The sequence below is a fragment of the Lissotriton vulgaris genome, chromosome 6 (assembly GCF_964263255.1).
Source record: "Lissotriton vulgaris chromosome 6, aLisVul1.2, whole genome shotgun sequence".
In the NCBI taxonomy this organism is placed as follows: Eukaryota; Metazoa; Chordata; class Amphibia; order Caudata; family Salamandridae; genus Lissotriton; species Lissotriton vulgaris.
The window spans coordinates 614,969,496-614,986,716 of NC_141694.1; the positions used below are offsets into that span (position 1 = coordinate 614,969,496).

Sequence of the window (17,221 nt, forward strand, 5' to 3'; positions counted from 1 at the left end):
AGCGAAGTGATTGTGGTATAAAGTGAGACTTATAGTATAGAGTGCAACATTTTTGTGTTACATAGTAAGTTTACTCTTAGTTACTTCCCTTCTCCCACTATATTTTCTCCAATGTGTATTTGACATCTCTTTTTGTCTCCTGCCTCCTTTCTCTTACTGTCTGTCTCTGATGCACCCTATCGCCGCCATTTTGTGTAGTTTCAGAAGAGAGTAAAATGTAATAGTTGAGAACGTGAAAAGGTGGCAGGGTAGAGTACCCCTGACCCCCTAGGCCTTCTCAGGGGGTCCCTGAAGGATCTGTTTCTGCTTTCCTGGGAGACTATGGTATGGGTTCCATATACCACAATAACTTGCGTTACAACATGCAAGATATCTACAGAGGAGACGGTGTACGTTTCTCAGATGAGGGGAACAGAGTCTTTCTCTTGAATTTTAGACTCTGCATCGGTACCTACTTGTAGGTACTTAAATCAACCACATAACACAACATCTCTTTTTATAGCTACCCTACCTCTAAGCACTCCAAATTCTTATTTTACACTATTTTCTTTCTCTGTTTATCCCTGTGGTACTCTCAGGGTACGCGTACCTGGAAGCGTACATGGGAACGCACCCAGCGCTTACCCTGCAAAAATTTCCCAATTTATTTTTTTGTTTTTTTGCCCTTCAGGGTCGTTCTAGGCCCCCCTCAGAAAACCTAGGGGGTCAGGGCTTGTCTACCCTGCCCCCTTTTAATCATTTCCCCCTTTTTTTCACCTCTTCTGTCTCGATTCTACCGAGACACAAGATGGCGGACTCTCCGGTTTGTTTGGAATTTTGACAGACACCCGAGAGCCAATCAGCTTTCTGCTCGCACACTTCCGTGGCGTGCCGGGTGTGCTTACCGGTACGCGGACCCTGAGCGCTCGAAGCGCGCATATAGATATATAAATTTTTTTGAAGTTAATTTTCGTAAACACCACTGGAGCAATTTTCACCAAATATAGAAAAGGCACTTCTGTGTACCAGTCCCTACAATTTTGCAAAGTTTGGTGTAATTCCATTCAGCGGTTCGGGCTGTAGCCGTGTCTGAACATCCTATGGAAATTAACATGGGGAAAACACGTTTTGGGACCCCCCTTTTTTCTCGGCCCCCGCATGACTAATCCCCCCGAAACTTCCAGGGAAGGAGCGGAGAGGAGCTGGCCTAAATTTTGGAAAATTACACGTAAATTCCTCAACCGGCGCCAAAGTTATTCCCAATAGAATATTGCGGATTTTCTATGGAAACTAGGTCCTAACTATATATACCTACTGGCGACCGCCAGTAGGTAATATATATATATATATATATATATATATATATCACAACAACCAGCTCCCACAGAGGCATCCACGGAAGAAGGCACGGACTCGAGGCAGTCAGGATACAGCTTTAGTTTTATTACATCAATCTTAAGATAACAGAGAGACGCGTTTCGGCGTACTAGAAGCCTGTATCAATCTACTTGGCGCCATTGCATCAATTGTTTATCTAGTCCCTCCCACTAAAAGCATTAATCAACATAGACAACATACTCTGAAGCATGAAACCACAGTGTAGCCCTGCGATGAGTATCCAAGGTTGCTGTGCATGGATAACAGGTAAAAACATACAATTATGTTTTTAAATTACATAGTGTTGTTAACCACCAAAACATATCTTTGTCTTAGTTGAATGCTTGTACGGATTTAAATGTATATGCCATCTGCTTTGGTTGGGACATATAAACCTATGGCACTCCTATGGCAGGCCTTGACAATCCTGAAGGCAGAGTGCTTGATTTTGTGTGAGAGGGTGCCCAAGCATGAGCTGAGCTCCTCTGCAGCTTTTGGAATCCCTTCCTTATAGCTGTTCTATGATACAGTCATACCATATACTCTTAAGTGCATTATATCCTCGCAGTGAATGCTAACTTTGGAATGGCTGCATCAAAACATGTTGTGTTTGGTGTCAAACACTTTGGAATACATCCCTCCCGCCAGTTCTGGCGGTGGGGGTTGCATTCCACCCTTCTAGAGGGAGAAGACATGTACACACTGGTCTAACTGGTAGAAGTTAAGCAGAGCCCCCGCATCACAAAATGGATGCTGCTGCCACAGACACGAGTCTGACCTCCTGCTGCTAGACGAAACTCCGGCAGGGGAGGCCTGAACAATAGGTTTCCTGTCTAGGGAGGTGCCAGCACCTCCCCAGACAGGCTTTAATGTATTGGGGTGTAGGTTGGGTGCATTCAGTGAATGCTTTTCAGACAGTGCCTGGGGCACACAAGGTGTCCCCGTGCATTTTCCAGTTCAAACCAGTTGCTGGGGCACTCAGCCCCAGCTGTGGCGAGAAACTGGACAAAGGGGAAGGGGTGTAACCACCCCCTTCCCAGGTCCTCCCATAGGTGGGACCTTAGAGTTAGTCCATCCCCCTAAACTTAGTATAAGTATAGGAACCCAGTCCCTAGGACTTAAGATTACCCTGGACGAAACTCGCAACATATATCTTGGACCTTCGACATTCCATTTCGACTGTAAGACTGAAGAAATCTCCCTTGGGGTCAAGGAGGGACTCCCCTTTTCAAACAGGCACCAAAGAAGCATCTTGCCGGTCTGCATTTTCGAGGCTTCCACCGGATCATGAAGAATCTGCGACACAGGACACAACTTCCAGACATCTCCGAGGCTGACACGAGTCCTCAGCAAATCTGAGACCTGTAGCCATCACGAGAGACGTGGGACCAGAACTCCTGAACATCCAGCACATTTGCTAGTGAATCGACTTCCCGCGCTTTCCTGAAGTTGTGCATTGGGCTACTTGTAGTCCAAGCCCTCAGCACCTTTTGCACCGAAGCTTGGAGGCCTACACTCCATGTGTGTTTCATGAGCACGCTTCCTGCATTCCTGCTCGAGGCCCCTTCACAATCCCTGGTCCGTTGACTGGTGGGTCCCCGCAAAGGAATCTACTTTGTTTCTTGGGCTTCCCTGGTTGCTCCAGACGTGCCCTGACTCCCCTCTAATGGGGGGGGGGGGGGGGTGACACCCTCAGACCTTGCTGGTCTACTCTGAAGCTAATCTTGTCATCTTGCGTGGGTTGCTTTTGCCAAGGCTTGTTGGGTCCAATCCAGATACCGACGCAGCACTCGACATCTGACGTGGAACAGCTCGAATCCAGCTCCTGGTTGTCGTCAACGCCTCCTGGACCTTGTGGCTGAAGAGTCCAGCTTCACCTACATCACCTGAAATCACCCGACATCGGCTGGCACCTTCTTTTCGCCTTCCTGGTCAATGGCTAGTGGCCCAGACTCTGTCCCCTCTGCTTTCCTGTTCTTCAGATCTACGATCCACCCTTGGATCCATCCAGACACTCTTCTTCTGGTCGCCTGCAGCACTTCTTTCCATGCAGCTCTCCATTCGAAACGGCAACAAAACCCGACACGAAAAGACACCTATGCACCCGGCTTCCCTGGGTGAGTACTTCGGTGCTCCCGTCGGTCTTTGCTCTCGAAGTGTCCAGTACTGAAAGGGTTTTACCGTAGTCCACTCTTAAGTGTCCCTATTCTTTAAAAATCTAACTTTCTCCATAGAAGTCAATAACTATTCACAACTGTGTTAAGACACTGCACACGTCCCCGTGGGTCTCCTGCGTTCCTACCATGGGTGGTTCCTAGTTGCCCCAGCGGTTCTACAGGCCCTAGGCCTTGTCTCCATGTTGAGAGCGGTACTTATTCCACTTTCTTAGTATATGGTTTGTGACGCCCCTAGGGCAAAACGTATACTGTGCTAATTTACTTTGTGCTATTTAAGTTCTTGTATTCTACTTTTGCCTCTAGGCTCATAAAGAGACTAGAGGGGTGTGTTAAGAATAAATACATATATTTTATATATATACCTGGTGTGGTTCTGCTTTCATTTGGTTATTCGAGAGATTGTAGACTGGTAAAACAAGCTGCTTTACATTCCTTCAAGACTTAGCCTGAAGGCTGCTCTCCACAGCTACCACTAGGATAGCTTTCTATAAAGGTTGTCTAAACCTACCATCAATAAGGGTCGTTTGGACTGGTGCAAGGTGCCCACTAGAATAGTGGACATCATATGCTAGGCCAACTACTCACACCTTGGAACAAATGTTCTTGGAACAAAAGAAAAACGGTTCCAAGATGTCTGCGGTGCATGTGTGCACACACTTCTGCAGGTCATCTGTAAATGTGAAAAAGACCAGCAGTGGCAAAAAGCCAGTTGATTGGCAGCGGCGAAAACTTTTCGTTTTGCCAAAGCTTGTTTTGCTTTGTCGAAGCTAATTTTACTTAGCCCAAGCTCCGACTAGGTACGCCCTGTCTCGTTTAGAGCTCTTTGGAAGTCCCTTCCAGTTTTCTCGAGGGCCTAGCCCCAGGCTATATACCTATCTCCTTCTTACTATACTATCTCACAAAATCCACGCATACATACGACTTTTGAAAACAATTTCCAAGTTAACTGATAAAAAATTCAAACCCGAGTTGTAGCCACATGTCGATTTTTAGATTTGACTTCTGCAATGCATTAACGTTATTGCCACGTAATATGTTAACATTTTCCCATCAAATGCCTCATTGCAAAGCAGAAGGCTTTTCAAAGGAAAAGTAAATTGCCTCGTGTTAAGGTAAAAAAAAATTAACTTAGATGTGATTGTAGTTGTCTTTGCTTGACTATATATTAGAGATGCAGTTTTGTGTTTTGTTTTTGTTTTTCCAGAAGTGTTCATGAACGCACCAGTCAGGGACTGAAGGTGGGGGATGCAGGACTTCAACATCAACAACCTTTGTCTGTTGTGAAAGAGCGCCACCTAGCTGTTGCCAGTGAACTATGGAAGAATTTCTTTCCCTACCTGAAGACTCTGAGATTGTCGCAGACACCTCCTCCTCAACTTGCAGATACAGCTGCAGGTCGGTTTAACTTTCACAGTTTTCTCTTAAAGTGATGTTTTCTGTGTTCTTTTTTTTGTTGCTTAATGATTTCACTTTCCTGTCCCCATATTCACACTGCGGTAATACATAGCCCAATTTTTAATGCCTGTGTGTGTTTTTTTCTGTGTGTTTTTGCACGCAGACAAATGCTGTGATTATGAAAGCAGCACTTAGAAAGCACCAACAACATTTCATCGTATGCATCACATGTAGCGATGAAAACGTCCTGGACTTGTCCCCTTTTACTCACACCGAAGATGAGCGTACGCTACTTATGTAGAGATAAGACTGCGTGGCGTCTTGTCTGTTTGATGTCTAGTGTATGTTTGATACTATTGGGCAGTGAATGTTCTATGTGGAAACTCTTTGGGTGGGTGGTCCGTGGGTACCTGAGGCTGAGATGAACAACCCCCACCGCTCCTGGTGTGGGATATATTTATACTATTAACTTAAGGAATAAACGGTGAAACGTATCCGTCTTCTGCCTCCGCCCTTGCCAAGGCTCGAACCCGGTTCCCCAGATTTGAGATCGACCGCACTAGCCGTTAGGCCACACCCTCTCCCCCAACTCCCCAAAATTTGGCTACGGTTCACCACCCAACATGGCTCTCAACACCTCTTGCTGGGTACGAATGGTTGGGCTTCTGAGTAGTCCTCAGCCTGCCTCACTGATTGATGTTTCTCTGTCTCCTGGTGCTTTGGCACTTCACCAATGACCCCCAGCCACCTTACCGATTAATCCCTCCCCAGGCTCCTTTTTTCCCTTTGGATCATTTTCCTTGGCGACAACATCTTGTGCTTTGGGTTCTCAACACATTAATATGACAATGCACATTTCTTCTCTTTCCTGTCTTCTGATCCAAAATCTCTTTCTCCATCGCTGCTATCCAGCCATGGGATGGTCCTTCTCTCCCTCTTATGCCCTTTTGTTTTGAAAACGAATGCGTTTTTTAGAGCACCTTTCCTTCACACGTTCGCCTACTTCCTCAACCTGGAACCTAGGTGTCATAGCAGGCCCAAGTATGCGAGTAGCATTGTTGCTCCCACAGCCACTGTGCATCCATTCTAACTGCTTAACATTTGGAAACTGCTGCAGTGCCTCCTCTTCCCCTCAACCAAACTTCTGAGACAAGAACATATCTGTGATGAATGATTTAGGTCACCGCAACACCCTCCCAACATTTCTTCATTCCCTTGGACGAAATTCTCAATTTTGGTACAGCTATCCTAGTCAGCCTGCCACACATATGCCATACGACTGCATATTTACATAAGGCAGGCTTTCTCTCTTCTAAACGCAGAGTCCTGTACAGTTTCTTCGTCCTAACCTTCACAGCCATTCTTAGCTTTCTGCATTTTTAATTTTCTCGCTCTCAGGTTCCCATCATTGCTCTTTTTGCTGAGGAAACATTTTTTTTCTTGCTACCTACTGTACTCCTGCTTCCCTCATCAATACTCCTATCCATTAAACTACCTGGCTCTCTCGCATCTATGAATACACCGTTCATGTTGCAAGGTGCTAGAAAGCTACATGAATTTGGTAGCCCCAAAAGCCACATTATTTAAAAACGATTTTGTTTTTTCCCATACTCTTTACACCATCTAAGTTTAATTATGTCGAATCTGTAAAAAAAAAAAAGCATTTGCAATGCAATAGGTCTCGCATTAGGAAAGTTTGAGCTATTGGTATTGTAAATGACAATTTTTTTATTTATGTGTTGGTTTTGAAAATAGCAAAATTAATAGTTTTGTCATTTACAATGCCAAAACTTTCGCATATGTGACACCTATACCATTTGTAATACAATATGTGTTGTATTTAAGTGACTTAGATGTATTGCTATTACACATAACAATGGCTTTGAATTTTTTAAAATAATTAATACTTAAATAAAAGTTATTATAATTTATAATGGCAATAGCTTAAACTTTTGTAAACAACTTTCGTGAAGATTATGTTAAGTGTATTTTATTGTGACGAAAATCCAAGAACAGAAGTGAAATATTAACATCTTTTTGTGACATTTGTAATAAAGTTCCAAGCATTTAGAGAACCTATTTGAACCAGTTGTTGTTGAATTGTTGCATAGATTGATGCTGTGGTGGCGCTGAGTGATGTTGTGGTAGCGACGAGTGGTGCTGTGGCGTTCAGTGATGCTGTGGTAGTGCATAGTGATGTTGTGGTGCCCCTGAGTGATGCTGTGGTGCCCCCGAGTGATGCTGTGGTGCCCCCGAGTGATGCTGTGGTGCCCCCGAGTGATGCTGTGGTGCCCCAGAGTGATGCTGTGGTGCCCCTGAGTGATGCTGTGGTGGTGCTGAGTGATGCTGTGGTGGTGCAATAGAGTGAGTGTGATAGAGGGAGGGCGATAGATAGTTAGATAAGAGTGAGGGTGATAGAGTGAGGGCGATCGATAGATAGAGATAGATAGTGATGGCAATAGATAGTGAGTGCGATAGATCAAGTTAGGGCGATAGATAGAGCGGTTGTGTGGGGGGGGTTGTGTGTGGGGGTGGGGTGTGCATGTGTTGGGGTTTGGGGTGTGTCTGTGTGTGTCTGTGTGTGGGGTTGTGTGGGGTTGTGTGTGTGTGTGGGGTTGTGTGTGTGTGGGGGTTGTGGTGTGTGTGGGGGTTGTGTGTGTGGGGGGGTTGTGTGTGGGGGGTTGTGTGTGTGGGGGTTGTGTGTGTGTGGGGGTTGTGTGTGTGTGGGGGTGTGTGTGGGGGGGGTTGTGTGAGTGGTTGTGGGGTTGGGTGTGTGGTTGTGGGGTTGTGTGTGGTTGAGTGTGTGTGGTTGTTGTGTGTGTGGTGGTTGTGTGTGTGGTGGTTGTGTGTGTGGGGGTTGTGTGTGTGGTGGTTGTGTGTGGTGTTCTAAAAATGATTTTCACTGCATGGGCGCAACTGCTTTAGTCCACAAAAGATGAAGAGTTATTCAAATTAACTGTTTCCTGCAGGAATTCTTTATACAGCTCTAAATCACAAAAGTGCATCACAGTTTAGTAGGCCATATGAGAGTTATTTTGTAAGATATCAGTTCCTCAGATAATCGATTAAAAGCTCACCTCTCCGTGGCCATTTTCACAAATGAAAGTGGAGATGCCTGTGGGAAGGACGTTCACAGGTACCCCTAGGCCACACATACAGTATTAGCAAATGCAAGCAGCTACAGTGATGGGTTACAAGGTGACACCGGTCAACATCGTACTAAGAGGAACGGAGTCACCTTTCTAAAAAATAGTCATGGGGTGGGCTTAGTACCCCCCAACTTGTGCCCGACAATAACATGTTTCAATTTGAAAGACCCCCCATTTTTGTAACATACGGTTGAATAAGAAGGCCCACTTATGCAACAGCTGATGTGAAAATAAGTCCAGGGCTTAAGGAACACTATCCTGGCCTAATGAGTAGAGATGGAATGGAAGAGTTTACTCAATGCTGGGGTTCGTGAGTTTTGAATCTAGCACTGCAAATACCGCTGGTGTTAGGAAACGTGTAGTTTTGTTGTAAATAAAATAGAGATGATCTGACAACAACCACTTTAAGGAGTTCTGGTTTAAATATACATGCCATATTTAGCACAATTTACACTGTTTTGGTGAGTTATAAACATGTTAGTACAACATTGACTATACAACGCGTTTGAAGTCTCGGCTTGTGTTTTGGTTTTTGCAGCCAAACCTGCCCAGTCTGCTGTCCCATGAACACTCACTCTGGCTTGTCCACCTCTAGTGCACACCACGGTGACCTCCCGCATGTCCGCTACTTACACAGACTTCCCGTGAATTCAGCCTCATGTCTGGCCGTCTCCGTTTGCTGATCTTTCAACAGTTATGTTCCGTGCTTCAGCGCTTCCTGGTCGCATACTAAGCGTAGTCAAGGTTCTTCTGCTACAATGTAAGGTGATCTAGGATTGGAGCACTGAAGGCTTCCCAGCCAATCCTACAGCGCCATACAGAATTCCCAAGTGCTGATTGGCAGTAGAGTCTGCACGTTTCTTTGTACGATCCGATCTTTCCTCTCACAGTCACGAGTCCCGCCCATCTTGAAGGGATTTGGGTAAGAGTTTAAGATCTGGATTGGGTTGGTGTCTGGGTACGAACCGACCCCGGAGAATATTTTGGCATGTAATTAACATTTGATTTAACAAGCGCAGCTGCAATTTAACCCCGACGGCTCTTCCTGGTTCCCTGTTGCCATCTCTTCTGGCATTTCCGAAGTACCGGGCCACTCACTCTTTTAGACAGCAACACAGCCTGCATGGGTGCACGCGCAAGCGGGCTGATGTAAGAACCAGCATGGTAGGCTGTACTTTTTACTCATGTGAGGTGATGCGGCGGAGCCTGTAGCAGCGGAAAGAGCCCGGTGAGTGGGGGTGGGGGGGGGGGTGGAGGGTGTGTGTGCTTGTGTGCGCGCGCGTGTGTGTGTGTGTATGTGTGCGCATATGTATGTATGTGTATGTATGTGTGCGTGTGTGTGTGTGTGTGTGTGTGTGTGCGCGTGTCCTGATACGATTCCGGCATGCTGTTCACAGGAGCAATGGGTGCGCGACCTGATCCGATACCTGAGGCTGCGCGTGCCCATCTCCTGTCTCCTGGGAAGCAGAGCCGGTGACTATAGGTCTTGCAGGCGGGACAGCGCTTTTGCGCTGTAATCGCCAGGTGCAAGACCTAAAAAAAAAAAAAAAACAAGAGATTGACCATCATGTACACACAACAAGCATTTGGCAAAGCCCAGAACATCCTGGCTTGACTGTAGTACACAAAATAGACAAAGGTAAGCGCTATTAGTCCACGAGCTTAACATTGTGGAGCAGAAGGTCATTGTTGCTACTTCACCTGCAACTGCGTTTCAGATGCAGTTAACCATCCATGACATGCAATGGCTTTGGTAGTTTGGGACCCATTAACGGGGCCTGCAGACAATGTCAGCTATCTATTCCACACACTAACAATAAGATGATATTGAAAAAGGATTGTATTTCAACTCTGCACTGTTTTGCAGATTATGTTGTTACATTTTGTGTGCTGTCATTGTATTCACCTTCTTGCGTAAAAACGTGACTCACTTTTAGTCTAGGTGTCTTTAATTAAAAAAAATAAAGATTATGTGAACACACGCAAATGTCAAAAAAAGTATCCACACCTGTGCTGGAAACCAGTCTATAGTCAAGACGCTACGCGGAAGAAGGAGACGTATTTGAATGGGTGGATTTTTGGACACGACCAAAATGGAGATTCTTTGTGTCATTTTGAACTATTAGTCTACACTTTCCACATACTAACACTATGCATGATTGTCTTATTCATGTACTTGACAATATTCCTCTTTTTTGCCCCTTTTTTTTCTACAATCAGGATTTGCGTTGCTGGCTCTGGACTTGCCGAGTACAGCTCCATCAGATCTCCAGCCCCACCCGGTTCTGTCAATGATGCAGCTGTTTGGGTGGGATGACATGGTATGTCCTCAGCTGGCATCTAGATATCTAAGTCACCTCATACAAAACAGGTAGGCAATTCGAATTCTTCTTCCGAAATATTTCTAGTGCTCTGCAGCTTTAAGATCATAAAACAGACTCATGATTTGTGCCGTGCTAAACTTAAGACCCACTTTAAGATTGATCAGTGTATTTCCTTTATTGCTTCCTCTGGAAAAATTAAGAGGTCCGGACTAAAAATTTGCCTCACTTACGCATTGCTCTTTTCCTCGTGTACACAACTTATAAACAGTGTGAAATATAGATTTGGCTGATGAATTTTGACAGTTAAGCATCTGTCTGCTTTACAAGGCAATGCATTTTTGGAACAGTAAATTGCAAGACTGAGTTTTGCAATTCTGAATGACAGATTATGTTCTTACTGATTGTGACGGGAAATTGGTGATCACTTGACGTCACTGCATTGTGTATGAAGACGTCGCCCACATTCAGTGCTTAATTTGAGTCAGTGATTGGAGGTGGGGCCCACCGGCACTCATTTTTGGGGACTGTCACTTATTTTTCCTCATCAGACTTTGACCCAGAGCAAGAGAGAGGAGAACATGAAATTCGGAAAGCAGGGAAGAGGAAGACCCGAAATTAGTAACAAAGAGAGAAAACAAGGATGAAAAATGTGCATGAATTAGATAAAAGGGCAGGGGGTGTATGGCGGTGGATGAAAGCGGCAGGAGATGGAAAGAAAAACAGGGTACCTTGGTATTCAGCTTCTCTGACAGTCGGTCAGACCACAGGCCGCAAGCTTCTGGCTAAAAAAACTTTGGGTCCACTGCTTATTCTTTTGCAAATACTCACATTCAACTTTGGATTTCCGAGTATCACTTTTAATACAGAGTATTACTGTTTTCATTATGCCATCCAATTAAATCAGACAAATGAGTAACATCTAGGTTCTCAGCCAGCTAGGTACATACTGCACCCAGATCTCATTACCTTTTCAAAAGTCAAAAAGCTTTATTTCGATAAAACAGTAATAGATTAAAAAGATTTTTGTCTGTGTACGGAACATTTAAAAAAGACAGTAGTTTCAGAAAAAATGTTTGTACAATCATAAACTAGCCAGTTAATTTGATTGAATTTTTACAGATTTCTTAATCAAGAAAAATGCAGTTCATTCAGTTGAGAGATTTTATAAAAATAGAATTAAACAGTTAGTTTTAGCTTTTTGGCTCGAATAGCCCAAGCCCATGATAGAAATTTGGCTAGGGCACAAGCATAGGGTACACTACTATCAGATATGAGTATCCTAATTGCCACATCATGACTCCTAGTCCCCAACTGGCGGCATAGGTTTTTGAGCCAGACCCTCCTTGGAGTTGCGTACTCGCTGCACTCGAACATGAAATATGCCAATGATTCCGGTTTGGCAAGACAAACTGGGCATAGCTCAGACATTTCCATACAGGATTTCCATCTTGTGGTAAAAGAATTAAGTGGAAGAGTTCCCACTCTGAACCTGAAGTACAAGGCCCTATCAAAGGGTTTTCCAATTGCATCAAGGTACAATTCCCGAAGAGCGATCTCAGTCGTTAAGGTATCGGCAGTCCTCCAGGTGATAACCATGAAATTTTCCTCTGCAGGCGCAGGAGGGTCGAAACGTCGACACACAACAACAGGCCATTGACATCTAGGATTTCAAAAACTTAAAGAAACATTGGAAATTCTCTAGACAATTGTCAAGAATGGCCTCGAAAAGAATAACTGTGTATATATGTATATATTGATTATATAGATTTGTATCTCTCACTGTACATATATAGGAAATCTCTCACCACTTGAGCACTATTCACCATTGTCACCTTTGTTGCTCAAAAATTCACCTTGACAGTCTTTTTGTATTCATGAAATAACTGAATGACTTTAATTCATATAAATATGAAAATGCAATGAATAAGACCTCGAGTCATTAATTGTGAGGTTCTGAATTGTGTTGTCATAAGAGGGGGTTCTTCTGATACAGTAAGAATATTCTATAAATCACTCTTGGTTTTCACCTGACAGAACCATTTGTTTTATTAACCATTAAGCAGGCCCACTAGCAGCATTTGGATTTACATGCCCTGGGCACACTCAGTGCACTGTACTAGGGTCTGACAAGTAAACCAAATAGCCAAACATGGAACCACTAAGTGATACATCAATTTACAATAGGGAGCACTTTCACTGTGGCACTGGATAGCAGTGGCACAGTGCCCAAAGCATCTAACACCACTAACAATACATGAGGCAAACGCAAAAATGGAAGGGAGACCCACGCCAATGGTACCAGGTCTAACACCCACTCTGTAGTACAACATCAGATGTCAATGCAGTACAAAAGAAACCTTCAGCACACCCCAGAGTACTCCACTACCGTCTTATCTGCCTGCTCACGTTCCCAGCAAAAGTATTCGAAAAAGTCATCAGCTGACAAATCTCCTCACATCTGTAAGTAAACTTCCTATTAGACTCCTCCCAATCCAAATTCCGCAGCAACCACAGCACCTCGACAGCCCTCATAGCGACTACTGATAACATCCGAACCCTACTCGACTGAGTCGAGACTTTGGCTCTGATCCTCCGAGACTTCTCAGCAGCCTTTGATATGGTCTGCAACAACACACTGATCACAAGGCTGAACAACATAGGCATCCAAGGAGCAGCTCTCAGATGTATCACCTCTTTCCTCACTGAAAGAACGCAAAAAGTCCCCCTTTTCCGATGAACCCAAGGAAATCATCTGTGGAGTGCCCTAAGGATCCTCACTCAGCCTCACCCTCTTCATATGACACTTTTGGCCAACATCTCCAAAACCCATGGACTCAATATCATATCCTACACTGACGACACACCGCTCATCCTCTCCGAAGACACCACCAACACCAAGACCAACTTCCACCATTGCTTGACAGACGTCACCAACTGGATGAAGGACAACTGCCTGAAGCTCAACACGGACAAGACAGAGCTACTGATTTTCCGAAGAAAAGCTTACCATGGGACGCATCCTGGTGGCCCTCAGAACTCGTACCTACTCATACCCCCACTGACCACGCTAGGAACATCATTCTGGACAACAAGCTAACCATGACGACTCAAGTCAACTCACCCTCCTCCGCCTGCTTCTTCATCCTCCGATGCTTCATAAGATATTTAAATGGCTATTCCAAAATTCAAGATGCACTATCACCCAGGCCCTCATCTCTAGCCGACTAGACTATGGCAACGCCCTCTATGCAGGAATTGCAGCTCACCTTCTCCAATGACTACAGACCACCACAGCCAGACCCGTCCTGGATCTCTCTAGACAAACCTACATCACCCCCTACCCCAGGGAACTCCACTGGCTCCCTGTACAGAAATGATGCCAGTTCAAGCTCCTGACCCATGCATTCAAAGCCCTACACAACTGCGGACCAGCCTACTTGAACCACCACCTGAACTCCCTTCCTCTAATCCTCATCCGGCATAGTAGATGCAGAATGGGTCCTTCTCTTTACTAGCAGCAAATAAATGGAATGAGCTACCCTTTCCTCTGCGGACCTCCATATCTCTTCCAGAGTTCTAAATGTCCCTGAAGACTTGGCTAATCAACTGGACCCTTCCTGTTCCTGGATACCATAACAGATGACAAGTAGCGCTCTTCAAATCTGCTGATTAATTGATTGATTAACTTGATATTTCGTTATGGCTTCATCCTGTAGTGTTCTTGAGTAGACTCCACTGCAGAGATGATATAAATCTCTGTTCATACCCCTGGCAACTGTAGTTTGTGAACATGAATGCAGTTTGTTATGTAAACTATTAACTAATAGTTTGCACTGTAATGCAATGCAATGTAAGGCAGGTTGCTATGTGCACTCTGGGATTGACTACGCATGTAGGGAAGGTGGACCGCTTTTAATTTCCATATAGTGTTTTTTATAAATGTTTTTTTTATAAAGCAGCTTATGTCGATTTACTTAAGAGACGCGCTTTTATTATAAAAAACATATTTCCCATTTTGAAATTATTCGGCAATTGCACAGTGTTATCCTGGACCAGTTTCTGCTCCTCTCGAGCTTGACTGATATGATTCCAAAAGGGGAAACTGTCCCATTGACAGATTTCCCTTTGAGATCAGTTACTTAGAGGTGTCCATAACGTTTCAGCGATTCATGACTGCAATTCTGGTTGTAAACCATTGGTACATGCCATTGCACCTCGCACTTGGGAAGGGCCACCCTTTTACGCTCCCTCCTAATTGTGATTTTTATGGGTTGCAAAACCCATTTTCCAATCAAAAATGATTTTCCAATCCCATTATGGCTTTAGTACATTGTACATCACACTTTGCTTTCACAAACCCTTGATTTAGCAAATTACAGGGTTGGCAAATGCAGTGTTTAGTACATTATGCCCATAATTCAACTCCAATACTGCACCATTCTGTTTCAAACTGGCATCTACTGTTTCCAAGCAAGTGTTTTCTTGTGGTTTTGGCTTCTGTCAGAGACATCTGTACAATGTTCTCAACTCTAATCTCTACTCCAGTCTGGATGCCGCTCCACAATTTGATTAGGAATTTAATTGGAGCCCTTACACATCTAGGCTGACTTCTATTGAGGGTGTTCACCTTTTTTAGAGCCCTTTTTGTTTCTATGCAGCAGAAAAATATATATTTTAAAACGCTTATTCATTTTCACTTTAGTACATTAATGGGAAAAAGAAACAATGTCTCTGCCTGGGTCTAGTTCTCCATGTGGTAATACAAACCATATGAATGCCATAAAGTTAAAATACATGCTTTGAATAGTAAGGAGTATGTGGATACCAGCTCCTCTGGCTAGGTTCGTTTATTAAAGTAGCCTCAAGCCAGGGCCGCCATATCTTGACGTATTTCCTACATACTTCTCTACCTTTATATACCAGTTCTTCCAATTTGACATAGTGGCCCATTTCTCTAGTCTACTCAGCAACTAGAGGGGGCAGATTTCACTGTCGTGCCTGTGGTGTGCTATGTCTCTCTCAGTAATTATGTAGCTGATTGCCACAAAGGTACTGGTGGGCCACTAAAATACTCCATGAGTCCCAAGAAGGAAACCCTAGTGTCCAGGTGCTGGTCCAAAACGTTTCTGAGCTTTCTGTTTTTTGGAGAACCAATACCTTTGAACCACTGGACATCTCCATACTGTATTTTGGAATGTGCCAGGCGAGGCTCCATATCTAAGGCATTCCAGGCTGGCAGCCTTATCCACACGTCAGTCTTGCTGGCTATAGTAATATGGATATAAATATTTAAATTGGATGTGCCAGAGGTGTACTGAGATCACCAACACTCGGGCCATTTTGGCTTCTGTCCACTCGCCAGCTTCCAACACACCCAGATCAGTCTCCCACACCACCCTGAGCTGTGCAAATTGGTTGGCTGAGTTGTCCACTAAGGTTTTATACAGTCATGAATAACCCCTTTACCAAGTTTGTCAAATACTAATTGGGCTTCCAGGGAGCTATGGTGTGGCAACAGTGAGTTCTTCCATGTAGGCAGCTAGGGCATGTCTCAGATGTAAATAGCTGTAAAATTGTGTTTAATGCAGCCACCCTTCCAGACATCCCCCAGGGTTGACTTACCAATCAGGTCCCACTGGGAGAATCCCAGAAGTCTTGTAGCCTGCGCAATCCATGTACCATGCTGTAGGGGAGGTACAACTGTTAGAGTGCAGTGCAGGAGGTGGTGAAGTATGTTATTAGTGCAAAAACAACAATTGATGGACAGAATAAAGAACAATGTCATACATTCACCCCAGTACTGAGATTTGGGCCTAAATTCATCGTTTTTGTGCACTCCACACCACCCCACAATTGTTGTTTTTGAAGTATGTTATTAGCTCTTTTCAGGTTATCACTGATTAGGGTGATGGGTTACAGCTGCGGGTTTTGTCATCCGATGCCATGCTTGGATGCACTACAGTGTTTTTAAGGACATTCAAGATTAACTTATGGACATGCCTTTGGAACTGGGCACGATTGTTTGGAGAGAAGGTGCATTGTGACTTGGAATGTTTCATGGATTGCAGATCTTTGTTTCATTCCTTGGGATTGCTTTTACCCTCTTGCCTATTTTACCAAACGTATTGGAGATGCTGAGGATATTCCAGGGGCCTTAGGTATTGAGAGAGGCAGCCCTTATAATCTGTGCAGAGAGTTCAGCCTTTTCTGGTCCCAGGGATAGAGCCTATGGTAGGGTAAGAGTACCTACTCACGTGAAACCGCTGCCATCAAGCCCCTTAAGTTTCTCCTCCAGCAATCAATTGAAGCCAATAGGCAGTCAAATCTATTGTAACCTACCCCAAAGGCATGCTATCACACCAGACTCATGTATCCTTCTCATGCATATACAGGGTTACAATCTACTCTTTTTGCGCACCTCATCCCACAACCCTGAATTTTTTGATCAAACCACCACAGATCATGCTGCTATTTTTTCCCATAAAGTGATGCTGTTGCTTGCAATTGAGCAATGAAATTACACCGGAGGCCGATAGTTGCCTTGACTGCTATACAAGGTACTTCCTGTTCCCCAGTAAGCCCGAGTTAATTTATGGATTTCAGAATCTTGAACACATTCCCTAGTTCATTGGCTCATCAATTCTTTATAAAAGCGTATTCGTATTGCTAACTTGGGCTCTGATCCCGATGTTTAAGGCAAGAGTTACTGTCCCAGTCTTGATGGTTATGCGACTTCTTAGGATGCCTCATGGACAAGACTTGGATCTCCAACAAAGTGGCCCAGGATCTTCAGTTGTGGATACTGGATGTAAGCGTCACA

At 44.4% G+C, this 17,221-nt stretch overlaps 1 protein-coding gene across 1 annotated transcript in view; it reads left to right on the plus strand.

The window, feature by feature from the left end:
• Window positions 1–17,221, plus strand: part of MMS22L (MMS22 like, DNA repair protein) — a 522,815-nt gene that overhangs the window by 307,931 nt on the left and 197,663 nt on the right. The window contains exons 14-15 of the mRNA XM_086926628.1: window positions 4,738–4,928; window positions 10,298–10,448. Of these exons, the coding sequence (XP_086782754.1) occupies window positions 4,738–4,928; window positions 10,298–10,448 (342 nt within the window). The remainder of the gene's footprint in view (window positions 1–4,737; window positions 4,929–10,297; window positions 10,449–17,221) is intronic.